The following is a 22,904-nucleotide window of genomic DNA, read 5'->3' as shown; positions in this document are numbered from 1 at the left end:
GGGGGATGGGAGAGTGAGGGTTAAGGTCGTGGTGTTACCATCCTTCAGAGCTTCGTAGGAACCGTGAAGCCTGGGGAGGAGGGGGGATGGGAGAGTGAGGGTTAGGGTCATGGTGCTACCGCCCTTCATCCTGGGGAAGGGGGATGGGAGAGTGAGGGTTAGGGTCGTGGTGTTACCGCCCTTCGGGGCCTCGTAGGAACCGTGAAGCCTGGGGAGAAGGGGGGATGGGAGAGTGAGGGTTAGGGTCATGGTGTTACCATCCTTCAGAGCTTCGTAGGAACCGTGAAGCCTGGGGAGGAGGGGGGATGGGAGAGTGAGGGTTAGGGTCATGGTGCTACCGCCCTTCATCCTGGGGAAGGGGGATGGGAGAGTGAGGGTTAGGGTCGTGGTGTTACCGCCCTTCGGGGCCTCGTAGGAACCGTGAAGCCTGGGGAGGAGGGGGGTTGGGAGAGTGAGGGTTAGGGTCATGGTGTTACCGCCCTTCAGGGCCTCGTAGGAACCGTGAAGCCTGGGGAGGAGGGGGGATGGGAGAGTGAGGGTTAGGGTCGTGGTGTTACCGCCCTTCTTTCTGGGGAGGAGGAGGATGGGAGAGTGAGGGTTAGTGTCGTGGTGTTACCGCCCTTCAGGGCCTCGTAGGAACCGTGAAGCCTGGGGAGGAGGGGGGATGGGAGAGTGAGGGTTAGGGTCGTGGTGTTACCGCCCTTCAGGGCCTCGTAGGAACCGTGAAGCCTGGGGAGGAGGGGGGATGGGAGAGTGAGGGTTAGGGTCGTGGTGTTACCGCCCTTCTGCCTGGGGAGGAGGGGGATGGGAGAGTGAGGGTTAGGGTCGTGGTGTTACCGCCCTTAAGGGCCTCGTAGGAACAGTGAAGCCTGGGGAGGAGGGGGGATGGGAGAGTGAGGGTTAGGGTCATGGTGTTACCGCCCTTCAGGGCCTCGTAGGATCCGTGAAGCCTGGGGAGGAGGGGGGATGGGAGAGTGAGGGTTAGGGTCATGGTGTTACCGCCCTTCAGCCTGGGGAGGGGGGATGGGAGAGTGAGGGTTAGGGTCATGGTGTTACCACCCTTCAGGGCCTCGTAGGAACCGTGAAGCCTGGGGAGGAGGGGGGATGGGAGAGTGAGGGTTAGGGTCGTGGTGTTACCGCCCTTCAGGGCCTCGTAGGAACCGTGAAGCCTGTGGAGGAGGGGGGATGGGAGAGTGAGGGTTAGGGTCGTGGTGTTACCGCCCTTCAGGGCCTCGTAGGAACCGTGAAGCCTGGGGAGGAGGGGGGATGGGAGAGTGAGGGTTAGGGTCGTGGTGTTACCGCCCTTCAAGGCCTCGTAGGAACCGTGAAGCCTGGGGAGGAGGGGGGATGGGAGAGTGAGGGTTAGGGTTGTGGTGTTACCGCCCTTCAGGGCCTCGTAGGAACTGTGAAGCCTGGGGAGGAGGGGTGGGAGAGTGAAGGTTAGGGTCGTGGTGTTACTGCCCTTCAGGGCCTCGTAGGAACCGTGAAGCCTATGGAGGAGGGGGGTTGGGAGAGTGAGGGATAGGGTCGTGGTGTTATCGCCCTTCAGGGCCTCGTAGGAACCTTGAAGCCTGGGGAGGAGGGGGGATGGGAGAGTGAGGGTTAGGGTCGTGGTGTTACCGCCCTTCAGGGCCTCGTAGGATCCGTGAAGCCTGGGGAGGGGGATGGGAGAGTGAGGGTTAGGGTCGTGGTTTTACCGCCCTTCAGCCTGGGGAGGAGGGGGATGGGAGAGTGAGGGTTAAGGTCGTGGTGTTACCGCCCTTCAGGGCCTCGTAGGAACCGTGAAGCCTGGGGAGGAGGGGGGATGGGAGAGTGAGGGTTAGGGTCATGGTGTTACCGCCCTTCAGAACTTCGTAGGAACCGTGAAGCCTGGGGAGGAGGGGGGGATGGGAGAGTGAGGGTTAGGGTCATGGTGCTACCGCCCTTCAGCCTGGGGAAGGGGGATGGGAGAGTGAGGGTTAGGGTCGTGGTGTTACCGCCCTTCGGGGCCTCGTAGGAACCGTGAAGCCTGGGGAGGAGGGGGGTTGGGAGAGTGAGGGTTATGGTCATGGTGTTACCGCCCTTCAGGGCCTCGTAGGAACCGTGAAGCCTGGGGAGGAGGGGGGATGGGAGAGTGAGGGTTAGGGTCATGGTGTTACCGCCCTTCAGGGCCTCGTAGGAACCGTGAAGCCTGGGGAGGAGGGGGGATGGGAGAGTGAGGGTTAGGGTCGTGGTGTTACCGCCCTTCTGCCTGGGGAGGAGGGGGACGGGAGAGTGAGGGTTAGGGTCGAGGTGTTACCGCCCTTCAGGGCCTCGTAGGAACCGTGAAGCCTGGGGAGGAGGAGGGATGGGAGAGTGAGGGTTAGGGTTGTGGTGTTACCGCCCTTCAGGGCCTCGTAGGAACCGTGAAGCCTGGGGAGGAGGGGGGATGGGAGAGTGAGGGTTAGGGTCATGGTGTTACCGCCCTTCAGCCTGGGGAGGGGGGATGGGAGAGTGAGGGTTAGGGTCATGGTGTTACCACCCTTCAGGGCCTCGTAGGAACCGTGAAGCCTGGGGAGGAGGGGGGATGGGAGAGTGAGGGTTAGGGTCGTGGTGTTACCGCCCTTCAGGGCCTCGTAGGAACCGTGAAGCCTGTGGAGGAGGGGGGATGGGAGAGTGAGGGTTAGGGTCGTGGTGTTACCGCCCTTCAGGGCCTCGTAGGAACCGTGAAGCCTGGGGAGGAGGGGGGATGGGAGAGTGAGGGTTAGGGTCGTGGTGTTACCGCCCTTCAAGGCCTCATAGGAACCGTGAAGCCTGGGGAGGAGGGGGGATGGGAGAGTGAGGGTTAGGGTCGTGGTGTTACCGCCCTTCAGGGCCTCGTAGGAACTGTGAAGCCTGGGGAGGGGGGGTGGGAGAGTGAAGGTTAGGGTCGTGGTGTTACTGCCCTTCAGGGCCTCGTAGGAACCGTGAAGCCTTGGGAGGAGGGGGGATGGGAGATTGAGGGAAAGGGTCGTGGTGTTACCGCCCTTCAGGGCCTCGTAGGATCCGTGAAGCCTGGGGAGGGGGATGGGAGAGTGAGGGTTAGGGTCGTGGTGTTACCGCCCTTCAGCCTGGGGAGGAGGGGGATGGGAGAGTGAGGGTTAAGGTCGTGGTGTTACCGCCCTTCAGGGCCTCGAAGGAACCGTGAAGCCTGGGGAGGAGGGGGGATGGGAGAGTGAGGGTTAGGGTCATGGTGTTACCGCCCTTCAGAGCTTCGTAGGAACCGTGAAGCCTGGGGAGGAGGGGGGGATGGGAGAGTGAGGGTTAGGGTCATGGTGCTACCGCCCTTCAGCCTGGGGAAGGGGGATGGGAGAGTGAGGGTTAGGGTTGTGGTGTTACCGCCCTTCGGGGCCTCGTAGGAACCGTGAAGCCTGGGGAGGAGGGGGGTTGGGAGAGTGAGGGTTAGGGTCATGGTGTTACCGCCCTTCGGGGCCTCGTAGGAACCGTGAAGCCTGGGGAGGAGGGGGGTTGGGAGAGTGAGGGTTATGGTCATGGTGTTACCGCCCTTCAGGGCCTCGTAGGAACCGTGAAGCCTGGGGAGGAGGGGGGATGGGAGAGTGAGGGTTAGGGTCATGGTGTTACCGCCCTTCAGGGCCTCGTAGGAACCGTGAAGCCTGGGGAGGAGGGGGGATGGGAGAGTGAGGGTTAGGGTCGTGGTGTTACCGCCCTTCTGCCTGGGGAGGAGGGGGACGGGAGAGTGAGGGTTAGGGTCGTGGTGTTACCGCCCTTCAGGGCCTCGTAGGAACCGTGAAGCCTGGGGAGGAGGAGGGATGGGAGAGTGAGGGTTAGGGTTGTGGTGTTACCGCCCTTCAGGGCCTCGTAGGAACCGTGAAGCCTGGGGAGGAGGGGGGATGGGAGAGTGAGGGTTAGGGTCATGGTGTTACCGCCCTTCAGCCTGGGGAGGGGGGATGGGAGAGTGAGGGTTAGGGTCATGGTGTTACCACCCTTCAGGGCCTCGTAGGAACCGTGAAGCCTGGGGAGGAGGGGGGATGGGAGAGTGAGGGTTAGGGTCGTGGTGTTACCGCCCTTCAGGGCCTCGTAGGAACCGTGAAGCCTGTGGAGGAGGGGGGATGGGAGAGTGAGGGTTAGGGTCGTGGTGTTACCGCCCTTCAGGGCCTCGTAGGAACCGTGAAGCCTGGGGAGGAGGGGGGATGGGAGAGTGAGGGTTAGGGTCGTGGTGTTACCGCCCTTCAAGGCCTCATAGGAACCGTGAAGCCTGGGGAGGAGGGGGGATGGGAGAGTGAGGGTTAGGGTCGTGGTGTTACCGCCCTTCAGGGCCTCGTAGGAACTGTGAAGCCTGGGGAGGGGGGGTGGGAGAGTGAAGGTTAGGGTCGTGGTGTTACTGCCCTTCAGGGCCTCGTAGGAACCGTGAAGCCTTGGGAGGAGGGGGGATGGGAGATTGAGGGAAAGGGTCGTGGTGTTACCGCCCTTCAGGGCCTCGTAGGATCCGTGAAGCCTGGGGAGGGGGATGGGAGAGTGAGGGTTAGGGTCGTGGTGTTACCGCCCTTCAGCCTGGGGAGGAGGGGGATGGGAGAGTGAGGGTTAAGGTCGTGGTGTTACCGCCCTTCAGGGCCTCGAAGGAACCGTGAAGCCTGGGGAGGAGGGGGGATGGGAGAGTGAGGGTTAGGGTCATGGTGTTACCGCCCTTCAGAGCTTCGTAGGAACCGTGAAGCCTGGGGAGGAGGGGGGGATGGGAGAGTGAGGGTTAGGGTCATGGTGCTACCGCCCTTCAGCCTGGGGAAGGGGGATGGGAGAGTGAGGGTTAGGGTTGTGGTGTTACCGCCCTTCGGGGCCTCGTAGGAACCGTGAAGCCTGGGGAGGAGGGGGGTTGGGAGAGTGAGGGTTAGGGTCATGGTGTTACCGCCCTTCAGGGCCTCGTAGGAACCGTGAAGCCTGGGGAGGAGGGGGGATGGGAGAGTGAGGGTTAGGGTCGTGGTGTTACCGCCCTTCTGCCTGGGGAGGAGGGGGACGGGAGAGTGAGTGTTAGGGTCGTGGTGTTACCGCCCTTCAGGGCCTCGTAGGAACCGTGAAGCCTGGGGAGGAGGAGGGATGGGAGAGTGAGGGTTATGGTCATGGTGTTACCGCCCTTCAGGGCCTCGTAGGAACCGTGAAGCCTGGGGAGGAGGGGGGATGGGAGAGTGAGGGTTAGGGTCATGGTGTTACCGCCCTTCAGGGCCTCGTAGGAACCGTGAAGCCTGGGGAGGTGGGGGGATGGGAGAGTGAGGGTTAGGGTCGTGGTGTTACCGCCCTTCTGCCTGGGGAGGAGGGGGACGGGAGAGTGAGGGTTAGGGTCGTGGTGTTACCGCCCTTCAGGGCCTCGTAGGAACCGTGAAGCCTGGGGAGGAGGAGGGATGGGAGAGTGAGGGTTAGGGTTGTGGTGTTACCGCCCTTCAGGGCCTCGTAGGAACCGTGAAGCCTGGGGAGGAGGGGGGATGGGAGAGTGAGGGTTAGGGTCATGGTGTTACCGCCCTTCAGCCTGGGGAGGGGGGATGGGAGAGTGAGGGTTAGGGTCATGGTGTTACCACCCTTCAGGGCCTCGTAGGAACCGTGAAGCCTGGGGAGGAGGGGGGATGGGAGAGTGAGGGTTAGGGTCGTGGTGTTACCGCCCTTCAGGGCCTCGTAGGAACCGTGAAGCCTGTGGAGGAGGGGGGATGGGAGAGTGAGGGTTAGGGTCGTGGTGTTACCGCCCTTCAGGGCCTCGTAGGAACCGTGAAGCCTGGGGAGGAGGGGGGATGGGAGAGTGAGGGTTAGGGTCGTGGTGTTACCGCCCTTCAAGGCCTCATAGGAACCGTGAAGCCTGGGGAGGAGGGGGGATGGGAGAGTGAGGGTTAGGGTCGTGGTGTTACCGCCCTTCAGGGCCTCGTAGGAACTGTGAAGCCTGGGGAGGGGGGGTGGGAGAGTGAAGGTTAGGGTCGTGGTGTTACTGCCCTTCAGGGCCTCGTAGGAACCGTGAAGCCTTGGGAGGAGGGGGGATGGGAGATTGAGGGAAAGGGTCGTGGTGTTACCGCCCTTCAGGGCCTCGTAGGATCCGTGAAGCCTGGGGAGGGGGATGGGAGAGTGAGGGTTAGGGTCGTGGTGTTACCGCCCTTCAGCCTGGGGAGGAGGGGGATGGGAGAGTGAGGGTTAAGGTCGTGGTGTTACCGCCCTTCAGGGCCTCGAAGGAACCGTGAAGCCTGGGGAGGAGGGGGGATGGGAGAGTGAGGGTTAGGGTCATGGTGTTACCGCCCTTCAGAGCTTCGTAGGAACCGTGAAGCCTGGGGAGGAGGGGGGGATGGGAGAGTGAGGGTTAGGGTCATGGTGCTACCGCCCTTCAGCCTGGGGAAGGGGGATGGGAGAGTGAGGGTTAGGGTTGTGGTATTACCGCCCTTCGGGGCCTCGTAGGAACCGTGAAGCCTGGGGAGGAGGGGGGTTGGGAGAGTGAGGGTTAGGGTCATGGTGTTACCGCCCTTCAGGGCCTCGTAGGAACCGTGAAGCCTGGGGAGGAGGGGGGATGGGAGAGTGAGGGTTAGGGTCGTGGTGTTACCGCCCTTCTGCCTGGGGAGGAGGGGGACGGGAGAGTGAGTGTTAGGGTCGTGGTGTTACCGCCCTTCAGGGCCTCGTAGGAACCGTGAAGCCTGGGGAGGAGGAGGGATGGGAGAGTGAGGGTTAGGGTCGTGGTGTTACCGCCCTTCAGGGCCTCGTAGGAACCGTGAAGCCTGGGGAGGAGGGGGGATGGGAGAGTGAGGGTTAGGGTCGTGGTGTTACCGCCCTTCAGGGCCTCGTAGGAACTGTGAAGCCTGGGGAGGGGGGGTGGGAGAGTGAAGGTTAGGGTCGTGGTGTTACTGCCCTTCAGGGCCTCGTAGGAACCGTGAAGCCTGGGGAGGAGGGGGGTTGGGAGAGTGAGGGTTAGGGTCATGGTGTTACCACCCTTCAGGGCCTCGTAGGAACCGTGAAGCCTGGGGAGGAGGGGGGATGGGAGAGTGAGGGTTAGGGTCGTGGTGTTACCGCCCTTCAGGGCCTCGTAGGAACTTTGAAGCCTGTGGAGGAGGGGGGATGGGAGAGTGAGGGTTAGGGTCGTGGTGTTACCGCCCTTCAGGGCCTCGTAGGAACCGTGAAGCCTGGGGAGGAGGGGGGATGGGAGAGTGAGGGTTAGGGTCGTGGTGTTACCGCCCTTCAGGGCCTCGTAGGAACTGTGAAGCCTGGGGAGGGGGGGTGGGAGAGTGAAGGTTAGGGTCGTGGTGTTACTGCCCTTCAGGGCCTCGTAGGAACCGTGAAGCCTTGGGAGGAGGGGGGATGGGAGATTGAGGGAAAGGGTCGTGGTGTTACCGCCCTTCAGGGCCTCGTAGGATCCGTGAAGCCTGGGGAGGGGGATGGGAGAGTGAGGGTTAGGGTCGTGGTGTTACCGCCCTTCAGCCTGGGGAGGAGGGGGATGGGAGAGTGAGGGTTAAGGTCGTGGTGTTACCGCCCTTCAGGGCCTCGAAGGAACCGTGAAGCCTGGGGAGGAGGGGGGATGGGAGAGTGAGGGTTAGGGTCATGGTGTTACCGCCCTTCAGAGCTTCGTAGGAACCGTGAAGCCTGGGGAGGAGGGGGGGATGGGAGAGTGAGGGTTAGGGTCATGGTGCTACCGCCCTTCAGCCTGGGGAAGGGGGATGGGAGAGTGAGGGTTAGGGTTGTGGTGTTACCGCCCTTCGGGGCCTCGTAGGAACCGTGAAGCCTGGGGAGGAGGGGGGTTGGGAGAGTGAGGGTTAGGGTCATGGTGTTACCGCCCTTCAGGGCCTCGTAGGAACCGTGAAGCCTGGGGAGGAGGGGGGATGGGAGAGTGAGGGTTAGGGTCGTGGTGTTACCGCCCTTCTGCCTGGGGAGGAGGGGGACGGGAGAGTGAGTGTTAGGGTCGTGGTGTTACCGCCCTTCAGGGCCTCGTAGGAACCGTGAAGCCTGGGGAGGAGGAGGGATGGGAGAGTGAGGGTTAGGGTAGTGGTGTTAACGCCCTTCAGGGCCTCGTAGGAACCGTGAAGCCTGGGGAGGAGGGGGGATGGGAGAGTGAGGGTTATGGTCGTGGTGTTACCGCCCTTCAGGGCCTCGTAGGAACTGTGAAGCCTGGGGAGGGGGGGTGGGAGAGTGAAGGTTAGGGTCGTGGTGTTACTGCCCTTCAGGGCCTCGTAGGAACCGTGAAGCCTGGGGAGGAGGGGGGTTGGGAGAGTGAGGGATAGGGTCATGGTGTTATCGCCCTTCAGGGCCTCGTAGGAACAGTGAAGCCTGGGGAGGGGGAGGGGGGATGGGAGAGGGAGGGTTAGGGTCGTGGTGTTACTGCCCTTCAGGGCCTCGTAGGAACCGTGAAGACTGGGGAGGAGGGGGGATGGGAGAGTGAGGGTTAGGGTCGTGGTGTTAATGCCCTTCAGGGCCTCATAGGAACTGTGAAGCCTGGGGAGGGGGGGTGGGAGAGTGAGGGTTAGGGTTGTGGTGTTACTGCCCTTCAGGGCCTCATAGGAACCATGAAGCCTGGGGAGGGGGGATGGGATAGTGAGGGTTAGGGTCGTGGTGTTACCGCCCTTCAGGGCCTCATAGGAACCGTGAAGCCTGGGGAGGAGGGGGGATGGGAGAGTGAGGGTTAGGGTCGTGGTGTTACCGCCCTTCAGGGCCTCGTAGGAACCGTGAAGCCTGGAGAGGAGGGGGGATAGGAGAGTGAGGGTTAGGGTCGTGGTGTTACCGCCCTTCAGGGCCTCGTAGGAACTGTGAAGCCTGGGGAGGGGGGGTGGGAGAGTGAGGGTTAGGGTCGTGGTGTTACTGCCCTTCAGGGCCTCGTAGGAACCGTGAAGCCTGGGGAGGAGGGGGGTTGGGAGAGTGAGGGATAGGGTCGTGGTGTTATCGCCCTTCAGGGCCTCGTAGGAACCTTGAAGCCTTGGGAGGAGGGGGGATGGGAGAGTGAGGGTTAGGGTCGTGGTGTTACCGCCCTTCAGGGCCTCGTAGGATTCGTGAAGCCTGGGGAGGGGGGATGGGAGAGTGAGGATTAGGGTCGTGGTGTTACCGCCCTTCAGTCTGGGGAGGAGGGGGATGGGAGAGTGAGGGTTAAGGTCGTGGTGTTACCGCCCTTCAGGGCCTCGTAGGAACCGTGAAGCCTGGGGAGGAGGGGGGATGGGAGAGTGAGGGTTACGGTCATGGTGTTACCGCCCTTCAGAGCTTCGTAGGAACCGTGAAGCCTGGGGAGGAGGGGGGGATGGGAGAGTGAGGGTTAGGGTCATGGTGCTACCGCCCTTCATCCTGGGGAAGGGGGACGGGAGAGTGAGGGTAAGGGGCGTGGTGTTACCGCCCTTCGGGGCCTCGTAGGAACCGTGAAGCCTGGGGAGGAGGGTGGTTGGGAGAGTGAGGGTTAGGGTCGTGGTGTTACCGCCCTTCAGGGCCTTGTAGGAACCGTGAAGCCTGGGGAGGAGGGGGGATGGGAGAGTGAGGGTTAGGGTCGTGGTGTTACCGCCCTTCTGCCTGGGGAGGAGGGGGATGGGAGAGTGAGGGTTTGGGTCGTGGTGTTACCGCCCTTCAGGGCCTCGTAGGAACCGTGAAGCCTGGGGAGGAGGGGGGATGGGAGAGTGAGGGTTAGGGTCGTGGTGTTACCGCCCTTCAGGGCCTCGTAGGAACCGTGAAGCCTGGGGAGGGGTGATGGGAGAGTGAGTGTTAGGGTCGTGGTGTTACCGCCCTTCAGGGCCTCGTAGGAACCGTGAAGCCTGGGGAGGGGGGATGGGAGAGTGAGGGTTAGGGTCGTGGTGTTACCGCCCTTCTGCCTGGGGAGGAGGTGGATGGGAGAGTGAGGGTTAGGGTCGTGGTGTTACCGCCCTTAAGGGCCTCGTAGGAACCGTGAAGCCTGGGGAGGAGGGGGGATGGGAGAGTGAGGGTTAGGGTCATGGTGTTACCGCCCTTCAGGGCCTCGTAGGATCCGTGAAGCCTGGGGAGGAGGGGGGATGGGAGAGTGAGGGTTAGGGTCATGGTGTTACCGCCATTCAGCCTGGGGAGGGGGGATGGGAGAGTGAGGGTTAGGGTCATGGTGTTACCACCCTTCAGGGCCTCGTAGGAACCGTGAAGCCTGGGGAGGAGGGGATGGGAGGGTGAGGGTTAGGGTCATGGTGTTACCGCCCTTCAGGGCCTCGTAGGAACCGTGAAGCCTGGGGAGGGGGGATGAGAGAGTGAGGGTTAGGGTCGTGGTGTTACCGCCCTTCAGGGCCTCGTAGGAACCGTGAAGCCTGGGGAGGGGGAGGGGGGATGGGAGAGGGAGAGGGAGGGTTAGGGTCGTGGTGTTACTGCCCTTCAGGGCCTCGTAGGAACCGTGAAGCCTGGGGAGGAGGGGGGATGGGAGAGTGAGGGTTAGGGTCGTGGTGTTACTGCCCTTCAGGGCCTCATAGGAACTGTGAAGCCTGGGGAGGGGGGGTGGGAGAGTGAGGGTTAGGGTCGTGGTGTTACTGCCCTTCAGGGCCTCATAGGAACCATGAATTCTGGGGAGGGGGGATGGGAGAGTGAGGGTTAGGGTCGTGGTGTTACCGCCCTTCAGGGCCTCGTAGGAACCGTGAAGCCTGGGGAGGAGGGGGGATGGGAGAGTGAGGGTTAGGGTCGTGGTGTTACCGCCCTTCTGCCTGGGGAGGAGGGGGATGGGAGAGTGAGGGTTAGGGTCGTGGTGTTACCGCCCTTCAGGGCCTCGTAGGAACCGTGAAGCCTGGGGAGGAGGGGGGATGGGAGAGTGAGGGTTAGCGTCGTGGTGTTACCGCCCTTCAGGGCCTCGTAGGAACCGTGAAGCCTGGGGAGGGGTGATGGGAGAGTGAGGGTTAGGGTCGTGGTGTTACCGCCCTTCAGGGCCTCGTAGGAACCGTGAAGCCTGGGGAGGGGGGATGGGAGAGTGAGGGTTAGGGTCGTGGTGTTACCGCCCTTCTGCCTGGGGAGGAGGTGGATGGGAGAGTGAGGGTTAGGGTCGTGGTGTTACCGCCCTTAAGGGCCTCGTAGGAACCGTGAAGCCTGGGGAGGAGGGGGGATGGGAGAGTGAGGGTTAGGGTCATGGTGTTACCGCCCTTCAGGGCCTCGTAGGATCCGTGAAGCCTGGGGAGGAGGGGGGATGGGAGAGTGAGGGTTAGGGTCATGGTGTTACCGCCATTCAGCCTGGGGAGGGGGGATGGGAGAGTGAGGGTTAGGGTCATGGTGTTACCACCCTTCAGGGCCTCGTAGGAACCGTGAAGCCTGGGGAGGGGGGATGGGAGGGTGAGGGTTAGGGTCATGGTGTTACCGCCCTTCAGGGCCTCGTAGGAACCTTGAAGCCTGGGGAGGGGGGATAGGAGAGTGAGGGTTAGGGTCATGGTGTTACCGCCCTTCAGGGCCTCGTAGGAACCGTGAAGCCTGGGGAGGGGGGATGAGAGAGTGAGGGTTAGGGTCGTGGTGTTACCGCCCTTCAGGGCCTCGTAGGAACCGTGAAGCCTGGGGAGGGGGAGGGGGGATGGGAGAGGGAGAGGGAGGGTTAGGGTCGTGGTGTTACTGCCCTTCAGGGCCTCGTAGGAACCGTGAAGCCTGGGGAGGAGGGGGGATGGGAGAGTGAGGGTTAGGGTCGTGGTGTTACTGCCCTTCAGGGCCTCATAGGAACTGTGAAGCCTGGGGAGGGGGGGTGGGAGAGTGAGGGTTAGGGTCGTGGTGTTACTGCCCTTCAGGGCCTCATAGGAACCATGAAGCCTGGGGAGGGGGGATGGGAGAGTGAGGGTTAGGGTCGTGGTGTTACCGCCCTTCAGGGCCTCATAGGAACCGTGAAGCCTGGGGAGGAGGGGGGATGGGAGAGTGAGGGTTAGGGTCGTGGTGTTACCGCCCTTCAGGGCCTCGTAGGAACCGTGAAGCCTGGGGAGGAGGGGGGATGGGAGAGTGAGGGTTAGGGTCGTGGTGTTACCGCCCTTCAGTCTGGGGAGGAGGGGGGATGGGAGAGTGAGGGTTAGGGTCATGGTGTTACCACCCTTCAGGGCCTCGTAGGAACCGTGAAGCCTGGGGAGGGGGGATGGGAGGGTGAGGGTTAGGGTCATGGTGTTACCGCCCTTCAGGGCCTCGTAGGAACCTTGAAGCCTGGGGAGGGGGGATAGGAGAGTGAGGGTTAGGGTCATGGTGTTACCGCCCTTCAGGGCCTCGTAGGAACCGTGAAGCCTGGGGAGGGGGGATGAGAGAGTGAGGGTTAGGGTCGTGGTGTTACCGCCCTTCAGGGCCTCGTAGGAACCGTGAAGCCTGGGGAGGGGGAGGGGGGATGGGAGAGGGAGGGTTAGGGTCGTGGTGTTACTGCCCTTCAGGGCCTCGTAGGAACAGTGAAGCCTGGGGAGGAGGGGGGATGGGAGAGTGAGGGTTAGGGTCGTGGTGTTACTGCCCTTCAGGGCCTCATAGGAACTGTGAAGCCTGGGGAGGGGGGGTGGGAGAGTGAGGGTTAGGGTCGTGGTGTTACTGCCCTTCAGGGCCTCATAGGAACCATGAAGCCTGGGGAGGGGGGATGGGAGAGTGAGGGTTAGGGTCGTGGTGTTACCGCCCTTCAGGGCCTCATAGGAACCGTGAAGCCTGGGGAGGAGGGGGGATGGGAGAGTGAGGGTTAGGGTCGTGGTGTTACCGCCCTTCAGGGCCTCGTAGGAACCGTGAAGCCTGGGGAGGAGGGGGGATGGGAGAGTGAGGGTTAGGGTCGTGGTGTTACCGCCCTTCAGTCTGGGGAGGAGGGGGGATGGGAGAGTGAGGGTTAGGGTCATGGTGTTACCGCCCTTCAGAGCTTCGTAGGAACCGTGAAGCCTGGGGAGGAGGGGGGGATGGGAGAGTGAGGGTTAGGGTCATGGTGCTACCGCCCTTCAGCCTGGGGAAGGGGGATGGGAGAGTGAGGGTTAGGGTCGTGGTGTTACTGCCCTTCGGGGCCTCGTAGGAACCGTGAAGCCTGGGGAGGAGGGGGGTTGGGAGAGTGAGGGTTAGGGTCGTGGTGTTACCGCCCTTCTGCCTGGGGAGGAGGGGGATGGGAGAGTGAGGGTTAGGGTCGTGGTGTTACTGCCCTTCAGGGCCTCATAGGAACTGTGAAGCCTGGGGAGGGGGGGTGGGAGAGTGAGGGTTAGGGTCGTGGTGTTACTGCCCTTCAGGGCCTCATAGGAACCGTGAAGCCTGGGGAGGGGGGATGGGAGAGTGAGGGTTAGGGTCGTGGTGTTACCGCCCTTCAGGGCCTCATAGGAACCGTGAAGCCTGGGGAGGAGGGGGGATGGGAGAGTGAGGGTTAGGGTCGTGGTGTTACCGCCCTTCAGGGCCTCGTAGGAACCGTGAAGCCTGGGGAGGAGGGGGGATGGGAGAGTGAGGGTTAGGGTCGTGGTGTTACCGCCCTTCAGGGCCTCGTAGGAACTGTAAAGCCTGGGGAGGGGGGGTGGGAGAGTGAGGGTTAGGGTCGTGGTGTTACTTCCCTTCAGGGCCTCGTAGGAACCGTGAAGCCTGGGGAGGAGGGGGGTTGGGAGAGTGAGGGATAGGGTCGTGGTGTTATCGCCCTTCAGGGCCTCGTAGGAACCTTGAAGCCTGGGGAGGAGGGGGGATGGGAGAGTGAGGGTTAGGGTCGTGGTGTTACCGCCCTTCAGGGCCTCGTAGGATCCGTGAAGCCTGGGGAGGGGGATGGGAGAGTGAGGGTTAGGGTCGTGGTGTTACCGCCCTTCAGTCTGGGGAGGAGGGGGATGGGAGAGTGAGGGTTAAGGTCGTGGTGTTACCGCCCTTCAGGGCCTCGTAGGAACCGTGAAGCCTGGGGAGGAGGGGGGATGGGAGAGTGAGGGTTAGGGTCATGGTGTTACCGCCCTTCAGAGCTTCGTAGGAACCGTGAAGCCTGGGGAGGAGGGGAGGATGGGAGATTGAGGGTTAGGGTCATGGTGCTACCGCCCTTCAGCCTGGGGAAGGGGGATGGGAGAGTGAGGGTTAGGGTCGTGGTGTTACCGCCCTTCGGGTTCTCGTAGGAACCGTGAAGCCTGGGGAGGAGTGGGGTTGGGAGAGTGAGGGTTAGGGTCGTGGTGTTACCGCCCTTCAGGGCCTCGTAGGAACCGTGAAGCCTGGGGAGGAGGGGGGATGGGAGAGTGAGGGTTAGGGTCGTGGTGTTACCGCCCTTCTGCCTGGGGAGGAGGGGGATGGGAGAGTGAGGGTTAGGGTCGTGGTTTACCGCCCTTCAGGGCCTCGTAGGAACCGTGAAGCCTGGGGAGGAGGGGGGATGGGAGAGTGAGGGTTAGGGTCGTGGTGTTACCGCCCTTCAGGGCCTCGTAGGAACCGTGAAGCCTGGGGAGGGGTGATGGGAGAGTGAGGGTTAGGGTCGTGGTGTTACCGCCCTTCAGGGCCTCGTAGGAACTGTGAAGCCTGGGGAGGGGGGATGGGAGAGTGAGGGTTAGGGTCGTGGTGTTACCGCCCTTCTGCCTGGGGAGGAGGGGGATGGGAGAGTGAGGGTTAGGGTCGTGGTGTTACCGCCCTTAAGGGCCTCGTAGGAACCGTGAAGCCTGGGGAGGAGGGGGGATGGGAGAGTGAGGGTTAGGGTCATGGTGTTACCGCCCTTCAGGGCCTCGTAGGATCCGTGAAGCCTGGGGAGGAGGGGGGATGGGAGAGTGAGAGTTTCAGGCGCAACCTTTACGGTCATGTTGCAGCCGTGTGTAGAAGGGAGATTCCAAGATGTGGGAAGTGTGCAGGAGGTCATGGGATAGAGGATTGTGCCGTTTCTGTGGATAAAGTTGTGTGAGTCAACTGTAGGGGTGCCCATGTTGCTGGGGATTGGAAGTGTCTTGTGGGAGAGAGGCAGGTTGAGGTGGCTAGAATCAGAGTAATGCAGAAGGTGTCATGCTGAGGCAGTGAAGAAAGTAGTCTATATCTAGCGTATAGACTTCTACAGTATATAGATTTCATTTCCCTTATTCATCTAGACTTGGCGAAGGAATAGGGGTACGTACTTGGCATAGAGTTAGGGGTACATACTTGGCATAGAGTTAGGGGTACATACTTGGCATAGAGTTAGGGGTCGTATTTGGCATAGAGTTAGGGGTACATACTTGGCATAGAGTTAGGGGTCGTATTTGGCATAGAGTTAGGGGTACATACTTGGCATAGAGTTAGGGGTCGTATTTGGCATAGAGTTAGGGGTCGTACTTGGCATAGAGTTAGGGGTCGTACTTGGCATAGAGTTAGGGGGTCGTACTTGGCATAGAGTTAGGGGTCGTACTTGGCATAGAGTTAGGGGTCGTACTTGGCATAGAGTTAGGGGTCGTACTTGGCATAGAGTTAGGGGGTCGTACTTGGCATAGAGTTAGGGGTACGTATTTGGTATAGAGTTAGGGGTACGTATTTGGCATAGAGTTAGGGGGGCGTACTTGGCATAGAGTTAGGGGTCGTACTTGGCATAGAGTTAGGGGTACATACTTGGCATAGAGTTAGGGGTACGTACTTGGCATAGAGTTAGGGGTCGTATTTGGCATAGAGCTAGGGGTACATACTTGGCGTAGGCCTTCTCCAGCAGGGCGCTCCAGAACTCGTTCCTCTCAGCAGACTTGGTGAACACCAGCTGGTTGTTGAAGGTGGGGATGCGGTCGTCAATGACAACGTCAACCCAGTCGCCATAGCGCCAGAACTTGGTGGAGGAAAAGATGTGCCATGCAGGAAAAGACACGGTTGAAGACATTTGACAGGAGTTGATAATGTATTGCAATCAGGGTCTGGGGGGTTGATTTCAGTTCATTTCAGTCAAGCACACCCAGGAATGCCTATCCCACTTTTGAGGAAATTCAATTTCAGTTTGATATGTCAGTGTACTTCCTGAACTCACTGACTTGAAATGGAATCGAGCCCTTCCCTGATTACAATACACCATGGAAATAGACAGTCTACGTAAAATGTGTTATTGTTTCTAGTTATCTAATAATGAGGGTTGTTTTGATTGGTGAGTTTCTGACCTGGAAGTGAAAGATTCCTCCATATCCCTCGGAGTAGCTCTGATCCTGAGGAACGACCCGGTAGAGAAGCTTCTCATTCAGAGTCAGACAGGCTATAGCAGCCAGCAGCCAGCAGTCACCTAGGAAACACACAGTTAGTTACCAACAGACACACACCTAGGAACACCCAGTCAGACAGGCTATAGCAGCCAGCAGCCAGCAGTCACCTTTGGAAACACGCAGTGAGACACACACCAATAACATAGTTGTTTATTTGTATAACAACAACACTGTGATGTGAATCTAAAAATACTGATACAATATTTTCAGCCAGCAGTCACACACACACACACACACACACACACACATCATCATCATCATCACACACTTACACACAATGAACACAGTCAATGATTCTTGTAAAATGTACACAACATGTAAAATCATTGTTCTCTGAAGCCATTACAATTGATTGGAGTTAATGGACGAGAGCTGTCATTTTTTCCCCTTATTGTTTGACTATTGAGTAGTGGCCATCATCCCATTGGTTGTCAGTGGCCATCATCCCATTGGTTGTCAGTTGCCATCATCATCCCATTGGTTGTCAGTGGCCATCATCCCATTGGTTGTCAGTTGCCATCATCATCCCATTGGTTGTCAGTGGCCCTCATCCCATTGGTTGTCAGTGGCCATCATCATCCCATTGGTTGTCAGTGGCCAAAATCCCATTGGTTGTCAGTGGCCATCATCTCATTGGTTGTCAGTGGCCAAAATCCCATTGGTTGTCAGTGGCCATCATCCCATTGGTTGTCAGTGGCCATCATCCTATTGGTTGTCAGTGGCCAAAATCCCATTGGTTGTCAGTGGCCATCATCCCATTGGTTGTCTCCAGATGTGACTTGATATCTGAATAATATTAATGCAATATTTCCTCTGATATCTTTGTGTTGTTGAGAAAAAGTCTCCTTCCTGACCTCAGTGTTTGCTGGTTGTCCCTCAGTGTTTGCTGGTTGTCCCTCAGTGTTTGCTGGTTGTCCCTCAGTGTTTTCTGGTTGTCCCTCAGTGTTTTCTGGTTGTCCCTCAGTGTTTGCTGGTTGTCCCTCAGTGTTTGCTGGTTGTCCCTCAGTGTTTTCTGGTTGTCCCTCAGTGTTTGCTGGTTGTCCCTCAGTGTTTTCTGGTTGTCCCTCAGTGTTTGCTGGTTGTCCCTCAGTGTTTTCTGGTTGTCCCTCAGTGTTTTCTGGTTGTCCCTCAGTGTTTTCTGGTTGTCCCTCAGTGTTTGCTGGTTGTCCCTCAGTGTTTTCTGGTTGTCCCTCAGTGTTTTCTGGTTGTCCCTCAGTGTTTTCTGGTTGTCCCTCAGTGTTTGCTGGTTGTCCCTCAGTGTTTGCTGGTTGTCCCTCAGTGTTTTCTGGTTGTCCCTCAGTGTTTTCTGGTTGTCCCTCAGTGTTTTCTGGTTGTCCCTCAGTGATTTCTGGTTGTCCCTCAGTGTTTTCTGGTTGTCCCTCAGTGTTTTCTGGTTGTCCCTCAGTGTTTGCTGGTTGTCCCTCAGTGATTGCTGGTTGTCCCTCAGTGTTTTCTGGTTGTCCCTCAGTGTTTGCTGGTTGTCCCTCAGTGTTTGCTGGTTGTCCCTCAGTGATTTCTGGTTGTCCCTCAGTGTTTTCTGGTTGTCCCTCAGTGTTTGCTGGTTGTCCCTCAGTGATTGCTGGTTGTCCCTCAGTGTTTTCTGGTTGTCCCTCAGTGTTTGCTGGTTGTCCCTCAGTGTTTGCTGGTTGTCCCTCAGTGTTTGCTGGTTGTCCCTCAGTGTTTTCTGGTTGTCCCTCAGTGTTTGCTGGTTGTCCCTCAGTGTTTTCTGGCTGTCCCTCAGTGTTTTCTGGTTGTCCCTCAGTGTTTGCTGGCTGTCCCTCAGTGTTTGCTGGCTGTCCCTCCACCCCGGTGTGGAGGATGTGCCCAGTCAGGGAAGTTAACTGTTGAACAATGTCAGTTTTGAGCATTTAGACTATTTTGGTCCCAGCCTGCATGGATCTTTGTTCCCCAGGATGGACGGACAGCTCAACAATGAGAAGTGCTGCTAGCTGGAATCTCTTCCATAGAGCCAGTACAATATAGAGAGGCCCCTGGTAGAGAGGTGGAGAGGCCCCTGGTAGAGAGGTGGAGAGGCCCCTGGTAGAGAGGTGGAGAGGCCCCTGGTAGAGAGGTGGAGAGGCCCCTGGTAGAGAGGTGGAGAGGCCCCTGGTAGAGAGGTGGAGAGGCCCCTGGTAGAGAGGTGGAGAGGCCCCTGGTAGAGAGGTGGAGAGGCCCCTGGTAGAGAGGTGGAGAGGCCCCTGGTAGAGAGGTGGAGAGGCCCCTGGTAGAGAGGTGGAGAGGCCCCTGGTAGAGAGGTGGAGAGGCCCCTGGTAGAGAGGTGGAGAGGCCCCTGGTAGAGAGGTGGAGAGGCCCCTGGTAGAGAGGTGGAGAGGCCCCTGGTAAAGAGGTGGAGAGGCCCCTGGTAGAGAGGTGGAGAGGCCCCTGGTAGAGAGGTGGAGAGGCCCCTGGTAGAGAGGTGGAGAGGCCCCTGGTAGAGAGGTGGATAGGCCCCTGGTAGAGAGGTGGAGAGGCCCCTGGTAGAGAGGTGGAGAGGCCCCTGGTAGAGAGGTGGAGAGGCCCCTGGTAGAGAGGTGGAGAGGCCCCTGGTAGAGAGGTGGAGAGGCCCCTGGTAGAGAGGTGGAGAGGCCCCTGGTAGAGAGGTGGAGAGGCCCCTGGTAGAGAGGTGGAGAGTTCCCTGGTAGAGAGGTGGAGAGGCCCCTGGTAGAGAGGTGGAGAGGCCCCTGGTAGAGAGGTGGATAGGCCCCTGGTAGAGAGGTGGAGAGGCCACTGGTAGAGAGGTGGAGAGGCCACTGGTAGAGAGGTGGAGAGGCCCCTGGTAGAGAGGTGGAGAGGCCCCTGGTAGAGAGGTGGAGAGGCCCCTGGTAGAGAGGTGGAGAGGCCCCTGGTAGAGAGGTGGAGAGGCCCCTGGTAGAGAGGTGGAGAGGCCCCTGGTAGAGAGGTGGAGAGGCCCCTGGTAGAGAGGTGGATAGGCCCCTGGTAGAGAGGTGGAGAGGCCCCTGGTAGAGAGGTGGAGAGGCCCCTGGTAGAGAGGTGGAGAGGCCCCTGGTAGAGAGGTGGAGAGGCCCCTGGTAGAGAGGTGGAGAGGCCCCTGGTAGAGAGGTGGAGAGGCCCCTGGTAGAGAGGTGGAGAGGCCCCTGGTAGAGAGGTGGAGAGTTCCCTGGTAGAGAGGTGGAGAGGCCCCTGGTAGAGAGGTGGAGAGGCCCCTGGTAGAGAGGTGGAGAGGCCCCTGGTAGAGAGGTGGAGAGGCCCCTGGTAGAGAGGTGGAGAGGCCCCTGGTAGAGAGGTGGAGAGGCCCCTGGTAGAGAGGTGGAGAGGCCCCTGGTAGAGAGGTGGAGAGGCCCCTGGTAGAGAGGTGGAGAGGCCCCTGGTAGAGAGGTGGAGAGGCCCCTGGTAGAGAGGTGGAGAGGCCCCTGGTAGAGAGGTGGAGAGGCCCCTGGTAGAGAGGTGGAGAGGCCCCTGGTAGAGAGGTGGAGAGGCCCCTGGTAGAGAGGTGGAGAGGCCCCTGGTAGAGAGGTGGAGAGGCCCCTGGTAGAGAGGTGGAGAGGCCCCTGGTAGAGAGGTGGAGAGGCCCCTGGTAGAGAGGTGGAGAGTTCCCTGGTAGAGAGGTGGAGAGGCCACTGGTAGAGAGGTGGAGAGGCCGGTTATGAGGCTCGCAGGGGGAGAGATTAGATGTTTTCTCCCTTGAAGGGACAGGTTACCAGGGCTATAATGAGACAGGTTCCCAGGGCTATAATGGGATGGGTTACCAGGGCTATAATGGGACAGGTTACCCAGGCTATAGTGGGACAGGTTACCAGGGCTATAATGGGACGGGTTGCCAGGGCTATAATGGGACAGGTTACCTGGGCTATAATGGGACAGGTTACCAGGGCTATAATGGGACAGGTTGCCAGGGCTATAATGGGACAGGTTACCAGGGCTATAGTGGGACAGGTTACCAGGGCTATAATGGGACAGGTTACCGGGCCTATAATGGGACAGGTTGCCAGGGCTATAATGGGACAGGTTACCAGGGCTATAGTGGGACAGGTTACCAGGGCTATAATGGGACAGGTTACCAGGGCTATAATGGGACAGGTTACCAGGGCTATAATGGGACAGGTTACCGGGCCTATAATGGGACATGTTACCAGGGCTATAGTGGGACCAGTCAATACATAACACACCTGACCTCTCCTCAATACATCACACACCTGACCTCTCCTCAGTACCAGTCAATACATCACACACCTGACCTCTCCTCAGTACCAGTCAATACATCACACACCTGACCTCTCCTCAGTACCAGTCAATACATCACACACCTGACCTCTCCTCAGTACCAGTCAATACATCACACACCTGACCTCTCCTCAGTACTAGTCAATACATCTCACACCTGACCTCTCCTCAGTACCAGTCAATACATCTCACACCTGACCTCTCCTCAGTACCAGTCAATACATCTCACACCTGACCTCTCCTCACCATAAGCATCCACAGGCGTAGCAACAACAGAGGATAAGGGGGACAAGTCCCCCACAAATATTCAAAATACTCAACTCAACTGTCCAAAGTTAACAGCAAACTAGCAAGAGAAGAGACAATCGTGTTCGGGTCAGTGTAGTGATGTGTTGGGGTCAGTGTAGTGATGTGTTCGGGTCAGTGTAGTGATGTGTTGGGGTCAGTGTAGTGATGTGTTGGGGTCAGTGTAGTGATGTGTTGGGGTCAGTGTAGTGATGTGTTGGGGTCAGTGTAGTGATGTGTTCGGGTCAGTGTAGTGATGTGTTGGGGTCAGTGTAGTGATGTGTTGGGGTCAGTGTAGTGATGTGTTGGGGTCAGTGTAGTGATGTGTTCGGGTCAGTGTAGTGATGTGTTCGGGTCAGTGTAGTGATGTGTTCGGGTCAGTGTAGTGTTGTGTTGGGGTCAGTGTAGTGATGTGTTCGGGTCAGTGTAGTGATGTGTTGGGGTCAGTGTAGTGATGTGTTCGGGTCAGTGTAGTGATGTGTTCGGGTCAGTGTAGTGATGTGTTCGGGTCAGTGTAGTGTTGTGTTGGGGTCAGTGTAGTGATGTGTTGGGGTCAGTGTAGTGATGTGTTCGGGTCAGTGTAGTGATGTGTTCGGGTCAGTGTAGTGATGTGTTGGGGTCAGTGTAGTGATGTGTTCGGGTCAGTGTAGTGATGTGTTCGGGTCAGTGTAGTGATGTGTTGGGGTCAGTGTAGTGATGTGTTGGGGTCAGTGTAGTGATGTGTTGGGGTCAGTGTAGTGATGTGTTCGGGTCAGTGTAGTGATGTGTTGGGGTCAGTGTAGTGATGTGTTGGGGTCAGTGTAGTGATGTGTTCGGGTCAGTGTAGTGATGTGTTCGGGTCAGTGTAGTGATGTGTTCGGGTCAGTGTAGTGATGTGTTGGGGTCAGTGTAGTGATGTGTTGGGGTCAGTGTAGTGATGTGTTGGGGTCAGTGTAGTGATGTGTTGGGGTCAGTGTAGTGATGTGTTGGGGTCAGTGTAGTGATGTGTTGGGGTCAGTGTAGTGATGTGTTGGGGTCAGTGTAGTGATGTGTTGGGGTCAGTGTAGTGATGTGTTGGGGTCAGTGTAGTGATGTGTTGGGGTCAGTGTAGTGATGTGTTGGGGTCAGTGTAGTGATGTGTTCGGGTCAGTGTAGTGATGTGTTGGGGTCAGTGTAGTGATGTGTTGGGGTCAGTGTAGTGATGTGTTCGGGTCAGTGTAGTGATGTGTTGGGGTCAGTGTAGTGATGTGTTCGGGTCAGTGTAGTGATGTGTTGGGGTCAGTGTAGTGATGAGTTCGGGTCAGTGTAGTGATGTGTTGGGGTCAGTATAGTGATGTGTTGGGGTCAGTGTAGTGATGTGTTGGGGTCAGTGTAGTGATGTGTTGGGGTCAGTGTAGTGATGTGTTCGGGTCAGTGTAGTGATGTGTTCGGGTCAGTGTAGTGATGTGTTGGGGTCAGTGTAGTGATGTGTTCGGGTCAGTGTAGTGATGTGTTGGGGTCAGTGTAGTGATGTGTTGGGGTCAGTGTAGTGATGTGTTGGGGTCAGTGTAGTGATGTGTTGGGGTCAGTGTAGTGATGTGTTGGGGTCAGTGTAGTGATGTGTTGGGGTCAGTGTAGTGTTGGGGTCAGTAAAGTGTTGGGGCCAGTGTCGTGTAGTGTTGGGGTCAGTGTAGTGTTGTGTTGGGGTCAGTGTAGTGTTGGGGTCAGTGTATTGTTGGGGTCAGTGTAGTGTTGTGTTGGGGTCAGTGTAGTGTTGGGGTCAGTGTGGTGTTGGGGTCAGTGTAGTGTTGGGGTCAGTGTTGTGTAGTGTTGGGGTCAGTGTAGTGTAGTGTTGGGGTCAGTGTAGTGTAGTGTTGGGGTCAGTATAATGTAGTGTTGGGGTCAGTGTAGTGTTGGGGTCAGTGTAGTGTAGTGTTGGGGTCAGTGTAGTGTAGTGTTGGGGTCAGTGTAGTGTTGGGGTCAGTGTAGTGTTGGTCATTGTAGTGTTGGGTTGGGGTCAGTGTAGTATTGGGGTCAGTGTAGTGTTGGGGTCAGTGTAGTGTTGTGGTCAGTGTAGTGTAGTGTTGGGGTCAGTGTAGTGTAGTATTGGGGACAGTGTAGTGTTGTGTTGAAGTCAGTATAGTGTAGTGTTGGGGTCAGTGTAGTGTTGGGGTCAGTGTAGTGTAGTGTTGGGGTGAGTCTAGTGTTGTGTTGGGGTCAGTGTAGTGTAGTGTTGGGGTCAGTGTAATGTTGGGGTCAGTGTAATGTTGGGGTCAGTGTAATGTTGTGTTGGGGTCAGTGTAGTGTAGTATTGGGGTCAGTGTAGTGTAGTGTTGGGGTCAGTGTAGTGTAGTGTTGGGGTCAGTGTAGTGTTGGGGTCAGTGTAGTGTAGTGTTGGGGTCAGTGTAGTGTAGTGTTGGGGTCAGTGTAGTGTAGTGTTGGGGTCATTGTAGTGTTGGGGTAAGTGTAGTATTGAGGTCAGTG

General features: G+C 58.6%; 2 protein-coding genes across 3 annotated transcripts in view; both read right to left on the bottom strand.

Moving 5' to 3' along the window:
* Positions 1–22,904, bottom strand: part of LOC110505940 (probable N-acetyltransferase camello) — a 669,337-nt gene that overhangs the window by 404,182 nt on the left and 242,251 nt on the right. The gene's annotated exons all lie outside the window — the stretch shown is intronic.
* capn3a (calpain 3a, (p94)) overlaps positions 1–22,904 on the bottom strand; it is a 73,923-nt gene that overhangs the window by 42,268 nt on the left and 8,751 nt on the right. For both annotated transcript variants that reach the window (XM_036963109.1, XM_036963110.1), the window contains exons 3-4: positions 15,897–16,015; positions 15,441–15,574 (exon numbers count right to left, since the gene is read on the bottom strand). In XM_036963109.1, the coding sequence (XP_036819004.1) occupies positions 15,441–15,574; positions 15,897–16,015 (253 nt within the window). The remainder of the gene's footprint in view (positions 1–15,440; positions 15,575–15,896; positions 16,016–22,904) is intronic.

The sequence above is a fragment of the Oncorhynchus mykiss genome, chromosome 25 (assembly GCF_013265735.2).
Source record: "Oncorhynchus mykiss isolate Arlee chromosome 25, USDA_OmykA_1.1, whole genome shotgun sequence".
NCBI lineage: Eukaryota > Metazoa > Chordata > Actinopteri > Salmoniformes > Salmonidae > Oncorhynchus > Oncorhynchus mykiss.
The sequence above is the reverse complement of the archived record's forward strand: the minus strand, read 5'-3'. Positions and strand labels throughout refer to the sequence as shown.